The sequence below is a fragment of the Manihot esculenta genome, chromosome 4 (assembly GCF_001659605.2).
Source record: "Manihot esculenta cultivar AM560-2 chromosome 4, M.esculenta_v8, whole genome shotgun sequence".
Taxonomy (NCBI): Eukaryota; Viridiplantae; Streptophyta; class Magnoliopsida; order Malpighiales; family Euphorbiaceae; genus Manihot; species Manihot esculenta.
Window position 1 is genome coordinate 34,784,031 of NC_035164.2, and position 13,971 is coordinate 34,798,001.

Consider the following 13,971-nt stretch of genomic DNA (forward strand, 5'->3'; position numbering starts at 1 on the left):
TAATTAGAAATTAGAAATTATTAATGACCAATGAAATAATTATTTTTTAATTAATTGTTATTAAAATGATACTCGATCGCTTTACTAAGAAGTGAAGAGTCCAATTAAAATGAATTTAGAGTTGAACGAGCATATCTATGAAGATAAGATTTGTCCTACCATAAACTTGATTAAGAAAATCAGATTATAATCCAAATCAATCTCTTTAATTTTTGTGCATGTATATCATTAGCTCAAGTGCTTCTTACAAATAATAATAATAATAATATGCATGTGACCATTGATCGAATCAATGGTCTTATTTTTATTTACTTGGAAGACCAAACTCTTAACTAATTTTGAATAAAGCCATTCATATCATCTGTCCAATTCTATATTTAAGACAAAAATGGGTCAATTCTTTATTATTTTATTTCATCAAAATCTTCTTAATCTTATTTCTTGTTTATATTTTCAGACCGAACAACTAATTTTAAATTTTAACATAAATTTAGATCGAATTTAATTTTTACGGAAATTCAGAATAATTTTTTAAAAAGAAAATTTTAAAATGCATTATTGAGAGCCGCAGACCTGTCACAAAATTCGATATAAAAATTTCATCATTTAAAAATTAATTTTGTATTTTAATGATTTTTTTTGATATTTTTATAATTTTGTATATTATAATTTTTTTTATTATAAATAGTTTTATTTCACTGTTAAAAATTCATTTTTCAAAAATTTCAATAATATTTTTCTGTTTATAGATTATCTTTTCTTATATATCGTTTTAACCGTACGATATTAATTCAAAATTTTAATTGAGTATAATCAATTTTTTATCATATTTAAGTTTCAATTGAAATATTAAAGTTTGACATTAATTGCTATTGAAATTTTTATTAGAAAGTACCTTTTAAATTTATCCTAATTTATGGTGAATGGAGTTTAAATAAAAAAAAAAACCATTCATTTTGCAAGATTTATAAGAGACTTCTGATTTTTACGAAGAGAAATAAATTTGATTATATAAATTGAATTAATAATTTATTAATTTTTAATATGGCAAATTATAATGAATTGTAGACAAAAATAAAAAGTGAAGGAAATATAATTTTTTTTTTTATAATTTACTGTAAAACCATAGAAATTAAATATAGAAATTCTATAACTGAAACATTAATTAATTAATTAATTAACTGTAAAACCATAGAAATTAAATATAGAAATTCTATAACTGAAACATTAATTAATTAATTAATTTATAATAAGGATCTGTCAGTATATACACATACAATGTATGAAATCCATCCATTGTGATTCCTTACAGCTAGCTATATAGCCTGATCCCTGGAGTAGTTTTTGACCTACCTATTCCATGGAAATTCAATACCCCAAATAATATTACCTATCTTGATATGAAACTTTACTATTTAAAATGTATCAATGGCATGCATGCAACTGTATATTCACGCCTACCATATGCAAGTAGATGCACGTGAGAGAGAGAGAGAGAGAGAGAGAGAGAGAGATGAAATGGGAGGAGTGAGTGAGCTTATTGATTCATGGAAGAGAGAATCCAACCAAACCAACTTCCTACCTCAAAACTGAAGCCAGCTTGCCGGGACCTTGTTCCCATCCCCATGTCCTATGCCTTGTCTTCATTCAACACCTCTCCCCTTTTCATGCCCACCTTTGCCACTTCTCTAATCTTCCTTTCTTTTTTTTTTTTTTTTAATTATTAATATCTTCTCTATCGAGAGAGTTTGATCATTATAAATAAAACAAATATTAAAAAAAAAACTCTAATCTTAATAGAATAGCCCTGTTAATCCTTCATGGTCTCTCCAACTCATACAAATCCACACCCCTTCAAACAATTAACTCTTGTCTTCTTTTAACCTCGGAAATAGCAGATTAAAAATCTTCAACCCCACGTTCACTCTTTTCTTTGTCTCTGATCTCTATTTCTTAACTTTCCATGCAAATCCCTCATATTTCGAACCCTGACCATGTTCACCCCCCTTGTTTCCTTCAAAACCCCGTTAACCCTTCTTGGCTTTTGAGCTTCCCTTTCTATATATACTTCCATTTCTCTCCTACAACGCCTCTCAAGCTCTTCGCTGAGCTTTTTTTTTTCTAGTAAACCCTAGATTTCTCTCATCCACCTATACATCCATGGCTGCTGAGCTTAAGCTCCATCCATATAATAACAAGAGTGGAACCAAGGCTTCTTCTTTAAGAAGAAAGAGCCATGGCTTTACAACCAAGTGTGTTTCCTTGATCAAGGAGCAACGTGCCCGTATCTATATCTTACGCCGTTGCGCCACCATGCTTCTCTGCTGGTACATCCATGGCGATGACTAAGCACCTCTATATACAGCTTCTGCTATGTATACATATATATACAATCTCATCTTTGCCCTGTACTTCCTTATTCTTGTTCTATATTCTTCGCAATAAGGCCTCACGCAGATCATCAATCATACGTATGCTGTTTCGGTTTGGTTTCATGGGCTAAGCTGCGGCTTTATCTGCTATATATCTATAGCATTATTTTCTCCTGGTGTGCATATTCCATTTTTTTTACCCAATTGAGAGGAATCCATCAACTGGGTTTTTGGGAGCACAGGAGATATGTTGATAATTAATAGCTGCACTTGCGTTTTCACCAGCCGGGCCTCAAGTGTCAATAATGTAAGAAAACTGAAGCTGTGTTGAAATAAACATGGAAGGATCTCATAATCTTCTCATGGTGTTATGATCTATGTACATTTAGGGTTGTTTGCCTGTTGATGTAAGGGTTAATTGCAACTTCGTATTTGTTTTTTTCTCCCCAGTGTACTCATTTTGAGATTAACATGGATAACATGTTATGAAACTTCCAAGAACATAGGAGAGGGAGAACTTTCATGTTATAAATGTAATTGCTTGTAACCATGGATCAATGGATTATCCATATTATAACTACACCTCTTTCTATCTCTCTGTCTATAAGCTTCTTGTTATAATTATTTTTAATTTAATTAAAATTTATTTTCAATTAATATGTATGTAATTCACTAAGTCTATCACTTTTAGCTATGACCACAAATGACATATTAAGGAAAGTTGTCCATCTTATGACACACTAGGTTGGACCTTTTTTGGCAGCTGAAGACAATCGATCTCTTGCTTTTTATGATAAAAGATGGTGAGAAGGCAAGTGGGAGAAATGGTGAACATGCATGGCCAGGCTTTGAAAATGATCAACTATGACGGTGGGGGACATCTAGTTGTCAATTGTCCCAATTGGTTTCTGATTCAATGCATATAAATCTTATTCTCTGTGTGTGATCCAAAGCAAGTGCATCTTCATAACACCCTATATTATTATTGGTAAATTTCTCACAGGTTGTCTTTGAGATTTGCATTTCGCAGCTGGAAAACAAATCAACATTAATCACTTACTTCAGATGGTAAGACATGATCTTAGATGCATGAAAACTAGCATTAGCTAACTACTTAAGTTGCACAATTGTGTGACGCCTAAATAAAAATATTAGAAAGTTTTGACAAATAATATTATGATAATCTTTTTTTATTTATCTGAGATTTAAATTCAAACGTCAACTAAGTCCAATAAAACTGCATCCCAACCCAAAACTCTCCATAAAAGAGAGAGAAGACACTGCTGTTGAAGTATAGCAATTTCGAAATTAAATTCTTCGGCAGCTAAAATGCACAATCATCACTAGTTGAACTTCAAATGTGAGATTACTTTGGTAACGACACCCTTTTACATGTGATGAAATAAATAAGAAGTCACCTAAAGCATAATTGGTCTTTTGAAGAGCAACGTCATGTATATAGGTATATTTACAGCAGCAATGACTATCACCATTCTGAGGGTCCTTATTAGTCTTTGGATAATGCTTTTGTGTCTGATTTGATTCTTCAATGTGGCAATTTTATGTTCGGATCATTTCCAGCATCTCAGTTGATGTCGAAGTTCATAGACTCTCCATCTCTTGATATATGTTTTTTCTTGAGGTTTGAAAGAAAAGGTCAAGATATAAATGATGTAGACAGCAGTAACACAAGTACTTCCCAAGTACATTAATACTTAACAAATTCACAAGAGCTGCAAAAGTTTATGTTATGGACTCTAGTATTTGATTTATTTTAAGATTAAATTATTTTATCTTATCTCTTTATTTTTTTATTCCTTAAGACTTCTATTACTAGACTTCTATCTTAGTAGAATTGTGGTAAACAATAATACTATTTCCTATATATATTGCTGAAAAATCATAAAATCATAAATAAAATAAACAGATTTATTTCAACTTAATTGAGATTTGAACACCCTCTTAAAGAAGCGAAGTTCAAAAGTCAAAACTCCCTTCGTTGAGTTCACACAACAATTGGGCTTGGAAAGAATCAAGAAAAACCAATATCCAGACATAATAGTTGTCTTACGTATCTTACTGGCAGCTACTATATGCTGATGAGAATGCAGAGATGAAACACCTTTCAACAGCAGCTTTATCACTTGGGTGCCAAATAGGAGAATCTGCTGCTTTCTTCACAAGATGCATTGCTCCTTCTGCATCCCACATCATTTCATATTCATAATTCTTATCTTCCTTGTTCGCTTTTTCTCCTCTAAACATGCTTCTGTAAAGTCTAATACATTACACTAAGCCACTCAAGTGATGCCCAACACTTCTTGGCCAAATGATTAAAGTACATTCAGAGTGAAAAGGGAAAGATACCAGGGCAATATTAATGATATAACGTTAAAATAAGTAGATACTAGACAGCATTATCTACCCAACCCCTTGTTGGAACTTAATTCAAACGGGTTGATTTGGATTTCAATTTTTTTTAGTCATTGAGATTACAAAAAATTAACAACTAAAGACCAAGTCTAATTTTGGTAGTTGAAAATTTTGAATTAATCTCCAATACCCCTTTCCCAAAAACTCCCAAGATAACTACTACTATTCATCCAGAGTGAGAGTTATGTAAATATGCATTTGCCATGGAAGAAAGCACAGTTGAGAAATTAATGCATTTCTCTGGGGTGGATGTTGGCATTTGCAGAGTTGCTAACAGACAATAGCATGAAAGACGGAAACAAGTTTCCCTGCTGCCAGGTAATAGTCCCTAAAGTGTGCTGCATACTATTATCAATTAAAGCCTATCCCCAGAAACTTATAAATGCCAAAATACCAGAATGATTACCTCCGTTATGGGCCCAAATTTTGACCCATGTATCACTTTACACTGGTTATGATCATGTCCTGATAAAAGTAGTGCCTGCATGAAACCATATATAGTATCTCCAGTTACAGTATCTTCCCCAAGGACATGTTTATATGCATATATTTGTATGTGGTTTAGGTATAGAGAAACAAAGACAAGAAATCTTCTTTTCCCCCTTTTGTTTCTACAATTACCTATTTTACAAATGCTATTTTCATAGATTTGTTGAATGTCAAAAGCGATGACACTTCTTTGAACATCCTTGGGCATACGGCCATGAAAACATACATTCTCCCAACTTAATACCAAGTTCAATCTTTCACACTAATAACCATTGGGCTGCCATACACATGGACACAGAGAAAACTGCAACTTATTAAAGCAAACCCTGCAGGTATAGGATGAATCAGAGATATTAAAGTGATTTATATTTTTGTCACTGCAGCAATTTGTACGAGGATTCCTCAATAACAAAGTTCTGGTACCTGAAGCATGGAACCATCTACCAGACCATAAAACAAATAGCTGCTTGACTGAATTCTACAATTTCGTATGATTCTCCTGTGCCCATTGCATTAGAAAGAGTATAAGAAGCTCACTTTATTTCTCGACAAAGAGCAGAATGTGTAATCGGATGAGCATATAACAAAATAACACATGGGTGAGTTCAAGCGTGAGAAGAGCATATAAAGATCCACAATCTCCAGTAAGGAGAATAAACTTAAAGCATTTGAAAAGTGGGTTAACAGTAATTATGAATTGAGAGAAAGCTGCTTAGTTTTATAAGTATTGCCCATTTTATAAATCCATATGGAGACCATGACAACAATTTAGCTTGGGTATTTAGAATGAGATGCAACTGCTACGCTTCCATAATATATAAATAACATGAAATTGTAGCATTTAAGGCAATTTTATGGATGTTGAAGATTGGAAAACTGCCTTATCATCAAGAGTTTGAGCATCGATAGCTATAAACTCCACTTTACCAGCTGTAAAACGGAAATTTCTAATCCCAAATTCTTCTATATATTGTATGACAACCTGTGTAAAAGAAAAACATTTGCTTATCAAACAAAAACTAGCAATAATGGAAACAAGATTGTCATTCAATTACAAGTGAAAATAATCATCATGTGTATGATCCAAGAAACGGACAAGAAAATGAACTCAACTGAACAAATCTTTTGGCCATAAACTTATTGTTAAGAAACTTCATCTTCAAAAAATATAGATCTCATATTAAAATGCTATTACAAATATGCATATAGAATTGTAAATGCATATACACGTAGTATAATTATTTCTCTGTAGTTATTACTATGAGTCAAACAGAACCTCATCAAGCTCAATCTGATCAATTTTTTATACTTCTGCCCCAATGAAAATTTAATGCTTGCTTTTTTGCCAAAACAACTTCTGCCAAATTGATTTTAATTAAAGCACATCTTCTAGTTAGATCTTATAATTTGTAATATCTTGGGATATATTTCATCTTCAATTTTCTCTCATATTGCTCCCCCAATTTTATAAGTCAATGCTGACCAATAAAATCTTTTAGCAAAAGCACTTTACCTACTAATGTAAGAGGAAAAAGCACATTCTTATAACCAATTTGTAGCTCTACGAATCAAGATGATATATTACAGCAGTAGGCATGCCATAGTACCTCTGGTTTATGAGAATTGATGCTTGCATAGCCAATACCGTGGTTTCCAGGAATGAAGTAGACCTTCGTATCTGTATATTTTCCTTCTGCATTCAAACCAAAGATATGCCTAAAGAGATGTAAGGACTCTTGCAATTTTATCATTGAAAGAATGTCAAGGGCATGCTGCAGCAAAAAACTAACAAGTGACATATTGAGGAGAAAAATAGTCTCAAGAGTAGAACAGTAGTATGTTGAGAGAAAAAAAATTGTAACATAAATGTCCGGTGAAGCACCATAGTTCAGTTCGTAATAGTCCAAGAATGTCAGAGTTTTATGTATGAAATAATTTAAAGTTGCATATTATTTGAAAGAGCAAGGTGCACACTTTTGTGGCCCTGTAACTGGTAACTACAAAGCAGATAATTGAAGTTTAAAATGGAAAATTTGCAGGCCTTACTCTTGATGTGAGAAATAAGGGCCTCCATCAATGTAAATCACCCAAAAACAAAATCATATCAGTTTTCAAAGGCAGGACAGATGAAAGATTGCCCTGCGCATGTATAAATCAGTATAGCAAATGATTGCGGAGGTAGATGAAGGCAGTTCTATCCATATGCTTAACATAGGAAATCTATAATTCAAATACCGTGGAATTGGTAGATGAAAGCGGAGAACGATGAAGATGAGGCCAAGAACAAGACCGGATAAAGGGCACCCAAAAGGAAGCATCTCTCCGTCAAGAAGAGTGGCCGCCCATATCCCGCACACGGCCACTCGTGATGCTGCTTCATCTTCCTCCTCTTCGCCCACAATACAATCTTTCCTTCCAGCTTGATAGTATACCAGCTCTCTCTCTCTCTCTCTCGGTTTAGACTTCAGTTGGTATATGGTTTTGACTTTTGAGTTTGACCTCGTTTTCAAGAAAGGCGCTTATCGTAAATACCATGTGGTTGAGCACACCCAATTAAAGACCCCTCCATTTGCTCCTTCTAGCTGAACGCTGTTCTACTTCTAGAAGTGAACGCGAGAAGCACAGGGCTCTCTCATGTCCATCTGATCCACAAACTCCTCCTTTTTTTATTTAATTATCTTTTTAGCTTCTTTTCTTCTTTGATTGTCACTTGCACCAGATACTTAAAGCACCCATAAGTGCAGCCAAGGTTCAACTTTCTCCCACCGGGGATTTTGATTATCACTCATTGAACCCTTTTGCTTCGTTTCTTTTCCTCTTTTTTAGTTCCTTTTTCTTTTAACTTCTATATGAGGTGGTCTTGAATTGGGACAATGTGGCTTGGTTCTTGCGTATTTTATCTGTTTGTTGTAATGCCTGTTTTTAGCAAGTGGTCTTGTAGTTCTCTCTTGTATATTGTTTCTATGTTATACTAATGGCCAAAATGCTGAACATGCTCTCTCTCTCTCTCTCTCTTGCCAAAATTTGGATTTTGATTCTCAAAATTATGTAAAGAAGTTCAAATATTATCGAGAGTTGGTTTTGGAAAGTAAATTGGAAACGTTTTCATGTGGAGTTGTCAACTGAGAGAAGATTGAAACTGGGGAGAATTTTGTGGGTTAAGCTGAAACCTCCCCAAGATACTTGAATAAAAGGTTGGAGCTACTAATCTTATCCATTGTTATGTTGAATCTGATCTTCCCCCATTATACGCACAGAAAACTTTCGGTTTTAAGATGAACAACTATATGTGTGCCTTTGCTCCCAGTACATGGCTAGCTCACCTCATCCTTTAAACAACCCATGTGTAGAATTGGATCACTCGATCTTAAGCTTAGGTTAATAATTAAGTTACGAGTAAGCGTGCCAATAATTGTCATAATAAACAGAATAGTGATTCAGTGTTGGAAGCACTTCTCACTGATTTCTTGATACAAATATTTCTAGAGATATGGTAATTCAGCTATAAAGTTATTGGTTAAATGTGAAATCCTAGTCACTCAATATTAAAATATAAAATTTAATAATATATTATGGATTGTACATTTATCCAGAAAGATAAAAATATTTAGCTATAATTTTTATAAGACTATTTTATATTTTTATAATTTTTTATGACATATAAATATATAATATTCTTTTTAACATATTTTATTCGAAAACTTGCAGATAAATTAGAATATCTTAACTGCCCTAACTAAAAAACCTTTCCTTCTTGTACTTATTTTTTGGATTGTTGAATCGTTTGATTCTTAACACAGGCCAAAATAAGCTTATAGTGAGTGCTTTTGTAAAGGCGAAGCACCACACAACACCAAGTATTTCTGAGCCTCATTGCCTAACCGCATATACGTATTTGCTTTTGATTGTATGCGAAAAAGTTGCCTTGATGTGTGATTAAAATCTGCATATGATTTTGCGCATAGCATTAATTTGTTGAAGGTAATTGTGCTAGTTTCTCTGCTGAAATTGGCTTCTTTTTCTTGCAGATTTCATTAGCTGAAATGGTGTTGAAGGTAATTGTGCTAGTTTCTCTGCTTAAATTTTGCATATTTTCTACGATGTACATTTACCGGTCGATGGCTAATCTAATTGTTTCTAGTAAAAAAATGCGTCTTAATGTATTCTTGTGAAGTTAATGTTCTTCAACTCTATGCATGATGTGTTAACATAATATTGATATGAAGTAATAATAGCATATACATATATATGTGTGTACTTGCAGCTACACTCACATATATGTAATATGCATATCATATGTCATCCTTGAACACCATATCTAGTCTTAAAATTCTAAGATGGACAACATTCGTAAACGCCTTTTGTCTACAGCATTGAGAAGGCAATTGGTAATAGGCTGGTGGAATGTGGTTATACACAAAGTTGCAACTCTTTGTAAATCTCTAAACATGGAGCAATTTAAAGTAATTGCTTTATTTTAGGCATTTCTAGGTGAGAGCTTACCTATGTATGGTAATTGATGTGAGATTACTGTTTGCCATAGTAGCTCTTCAGTTAACAACTAAATTCACTCTACTGTAATTTCTCCTTTTGTACACCTCCAATCCTCTATTTGAAATCTTTTTTTTTTTTCAACAATTCAATTCAATTGATTCTTTTTTCTATTTATTTATTTGGAGAAATAATTTAATTTTTTTAATTTTAAAAATATTTTTAAATAAATGAAAACCATTTATGATTCTATAAGAATAGATTTGAATTATTTTTCTTGCAAAATTAATTGTCAAGTAAAACAATATGACGGGGTGAACCTTGATTCACATTTTGTAAAATGATGTGAAAATCTACATTAGTCAAACCATATTTCGTGCAAGTATATATATATATATATCTGTTCTTAATATGTACTGATACACCCATATTATGTGCAAGTATATATATCTGTTCTTAATATGTACCGAAGGGCATTTTCACTAACTCTTATTTTGATTTCTGTCTGAACCCACATTCTTTAGCCAATCAACAACCTCTTGGATGGTTGGCCTCTTGATTGGGTTTTGGTTCACACACATGCATGCCACATCTAGCACTTGCAGCATCTCATCATCAAAGCCTTTTCCTTTTAGGAGAGGATCGAAGACTTCGTCTTGTTTACCCTCTCTCCTCATTTGCTGGACCCAGCCAACTAGTTCTCTTGACATCTTCGGCTTGAACACCTCTACAGGTCTCTTCCCAGTGAGCAGCTCAAGCATAACAACCCCAAAACTGTACACGTCTCCCCTCAATGTCGCTACCCATGCTTGCCCATATTCTGGAGGAATGTAACCCAGTGTACCAACAAGCTCCGTTGTCACATGAGTATGATATGGAAGAATCAACCTAGACAATCCAAAATCTGCTACATGTGCCTTGAACTGCTCATCAAGAAGGATGTTACTGGATTTGATGTCACGATGTATAATGTGTGGCTCACATATCTGGTGCATGTAAGCCAGACCGCAACTTGCTCCCCTTGCAATCTTCAGTCGAGTTGGCCAATCTAGTTGGGATGCACCATCAGCCTTCTCATGCAACCAGTAATCCAGGCTTCCATTCTCCATATATGAATATATAAGCAGCCGAAAGCCCTCATATACACAATAACCTTGCAAAGAAACAAGGTTCTCATGTTGAGCAGTGGACAACGCCTCTACCTCTGCTTTGAATTCCTTTTCCATGAGACCCATCTCTCCTGAGAGTTTCTTGACAGCCACCTTTGTCCCGTCTGGCAGTGTTGCTTTATAGACCAGGCCAAAACCCCCACAGCCAACAATATTTTCTTGATTGAAATTGTCAGTGGCTTTCAAGAGCTCAGATATGTTTAGATTTTTGATCTCATTACTATTGTTTGGGAACAATATAACTAGGCTAGTGTCCTTGACAGTACCAGGAGGAAATCCAGAATGAGAGTTGCTGGAAATTGTATCCAACTCCATGTTGTCAGAGTCCCCTCCTGGAATGATCCGTCTCTTGGACAATATCCACAGTGCTAGGGTGGCAAAAAGTAAACCAGTCCCAAAAAAGACCCCAAGTACCAGTCCAACGACAAGTTTTATGTTTGTGCTTTTATGAAGTGCTGGGGGGTTGACAGGTCCCGAAGGATTGGAGCAAGAACGCTGTAGAATTGGACCACACAGCCCTGGATTCCCTGTAAAGCTGGAACTAGGGAAAGTATCAAACTGACCTCCAGATGGTATAGGTCCTTGAAGATTGTTATTTGCAACACTGAACGAAGACAAGAAATTCAGACCTTTCAGTGATGCAGGGATTTCTCCAGACAGATGGTTGTCAGAAAGATCCAATTTCTCCAAATTGGTGAGGTTTGATATTAGATCTGGAATGTTACCAGAGAAGTTGTTATTTCTGAGATCCAGCACATGAAGAAACTTAAGTTGTCCTAGCTCTGCAGGGATTTCACCACTGAGGCTATTGTTTCCCAGATAAATAGCTGGTGGCAGGTTAGAGAGTTGATTGTACTGCTGATAAGTTGCATTATTGGGCTGCGCAAACACAGGCAATGGTAGATAACTGCGGTCAACTAATTCATTAGCCCCTTGTGATGCTAGTGTAGGCAATCCTGCAAGTTCCTTGGGTAATTCTCCCGAGAGGAGGTTACTAGACATATCTATGTAGAAAAGGTTTGGTAGACTACCCAACCAACTAGGAATAGAACCTGTGATTTGATTAACAGACAGGTCCAACACCTCAAGGTTCTTAAGCTTGGCCAACCAGGTAGGCACTTGACCAGAGAATTGGGAAGCACCCAGGCCTAGAACCTGGAGATTTTGGAATCCATTTGAGTTTCTTATGTATTCATCATCTGGTAACTTTTCATTGAAAAAATTCACTGAGAGAATCAGAGTTGTGAGGTTCTTGCAACCCATCATAATTTGAATGGCACCAGTAAGATTGGTCAAGTTGTTGAAAGAAACTGACAGGAAAGAAAGAGATTCCAGATTTTGTATTTCTGGTAAGATCTGTCCCCCTAACTGGTTATAGGCAAGTCTAACAGCTTTCAGAGATTTACATAAAAAAAGGGTTGTGGGCAAATTACCTGTAAAGTTATTGTTTCCAAGATCGAGGATGCTAAGTTGGGTGAAGTTGGAGAAATCAAAGGCAGAGAGTTCCCCTTCCAAGAAGTTGACCCGCAAATTTAATGTCATTAGTTTGTTACAGTTCGTCAGAGATGGAGGTATTGAACCTGTGAGATTGTTGATATGAAGCTGCAACTGTTCCAAGTTAGAGAGCTTGCCAATATTCCTTGGTATTGGGCCAATCAATTGATTGGAGTAGAGATCAAGAATCCTGAGCTTATTGAGGTTGACCAAGGCATCACTAATTGGACCAGAAAGACGGTTGAGAGGCAAGGAGAGTTGTTCAAGCAAGACAGCCTTGTAAATATCATCAGGAATCATCCCAGAGAAATTGTTGAAACCTGCAGAGAAAATCTGCAAATTCGAACATTCACCTATGCCAGATGGAATATCGCCACTGAAATCATTGTAGGAGAAGTCAAGGATGGTCATAGAGCGAAAAGAAACAAGGCAGATGTTGGCCGGAATTTGGCCTGTGAAGCTATTGTTGCTGATATTGAATCTACTCAAATTCCCAGCCACCTGCAGAAATGAGTTAGATGGAATTGCCCCATTTAAGTGGTTGCTAGACAAATCCACTATTTGGAGAGCCATGTTTGTGTTATTATTGTCATTGGATGGTAATTCCCCATAGAGACGATTGTAACTGAGATCGAGAATCTGAAGATCACTGAGAGGGAAAAGTCCAGCAGGGAAAGGACCTGAGAGTCGATTATGGGAAAGATTAAGGTAAGAGAGATGAGTGAGGTTGGCAAGAGAAGGAGAAAGAATGCCACTAAGACCTCTAAAGGGTAGCGCAAGACCAATAACTCGACCATTAATTCCACCACACTCAACTCCTTCCCACTGGCAGCAATCCTTGGAAGAAGACCAATCCAAAGGAGAAGCTGATGATACGTTTGAGAAGAAGGGAAATAGAGAATCATGATCATCTTGGTTGCAAGCAGCTGCAGCTGCAGCCAGGGAAGAATTCAGAAAAAGTAAAACGACCAGTACAAAAGCAGATAAGACCATGACCAGGGAAGAGGAGGAAGATGATCCTCTTGCTTTTGGTTTGATCACTGGATACGTGAAGCAAGAAAGAATAACAAAGTTGGTGGCTTTAACATCTATCACCATCGTTCCCATAATTGGAACCAGGACCAAAAACAAGAACAAGAACAAGAACAAGACATGAGGCAGAGGACGTGAAGCAGAGGAGGTGGAGAAGGAGGAAGAGAAAAAATAGGGGACCGAGTACATGATTACCCTGTATCTAAACAGCCTTGTACACTAACAAAGATTTGGAGATTGCAGGAAAACCACCCATTGACCAAAGAGAAAAGGAAAATGGGAGAAAGGCAGAGAGGGAAAGAGAAAGAGAGTGCGTGGGGGCATGACGTTTGGTCATTGATATTATAATGGCACTGCACAATAGAAATATTAATAAACAAACGAAGAAAAAGAATGGGTGAGCATCATGAAATATATGAATATCTTATAAGCGTTTACTTTTGGGCGGCTGGTGGTGGTGGTGGTGGTGGTGGTGGAGGTGGTGGGCTCTT

General features: G+C 35.5%; 3 protein-coding genes across 15 annotated transcripts; 1 reads left to right on the plus strand and 2 right to left on the minus strand.

Moving 5' to 3' along the window:
- Nucleotides 1–2,085: 2,085 nt before the first annotated feature.
- LOC110613903 (small polypeptide DEVIL 19) lies at nt 2,086–2,950 on the plus strand. Its single transcript, XM_021755302.2, has one exon. It carries the CDS (start codon nt 2,161–2,163, stop codon nt 2,347–2,349), a length of 189 nt encoding a protein of 62 aa, XP_021610994.1. The 5' UTR covers nt 2,086–2,160; the 3' UTR covers nt 2,350–2,950.
- A 1,333-nt stretch (nt 2,951–4,283) lies between these two features.
- On the minus strand, nt 4,284–8,370 carry LOC110613901. 13 transcript variants are annotated; one of them, XR_002487682.2, is made up of 6 exons: nt 7,530–8,351; nt 6,902–6,987; nt 5,718–6,276; nt 5,427–5,620; nt 5,212–5,286; nt 4,284–4,650 (listed from the first exon to the last, which is right to left on the minus strand). XR_002487682.2 is itself a non-coding variant. In XM_021755301.2 (5 exons), the coding sequence occupies exons 1-4, from the start codon at nt 7,672–7,674 to the stop codon at nt 5,735–5,737; spliced, it is 345 nt and encodes a 114-aa protein (XP_021610993.1). In that variant the 5' UTR covers nt 7,675–8,314; the 3' UTR covers nt 4,284–5,620; nt 5,718–5,734. The 13 variants fall into 13 exon arrangements, 3 of the variants coding, with proteins under 3 accessions (XP_021610993.1, XP_043811963.1, XP_043811962.1); XR_002487685.2 differs by having other exon boundaries at nt 4,284–4,570; nt 7,530–8,350; XR_002487677.2 differs by adding an exon at nt 7,341–7,433 and having other exon boundaries at nt 4,284–5,620; nt 6,902–7,010; nt 7,530–8,370.
- Nucleotides 8,371–10,076: 1,706 nt separating this feature from the next.
- On the minus strand, nt 10,077–13,874 carry LOC110613378 (tyrosine-sulfated glycopeptide receptor 1). The gene has a single exon (XM_021754467.2). It carries the CDS (start codon nt 13,667–13,669, stop codon nt 10,268–10,270), a length of 3,402 nt encoding a protein of 1,133 aa, XP_021610159.1. The 5' UTR covers nt 13,670–13,874; the 3' UTR covers nt 10,077–10,267.
- Nucleotides 13,875–13,971: the final 97 nt, after the last annotated feature.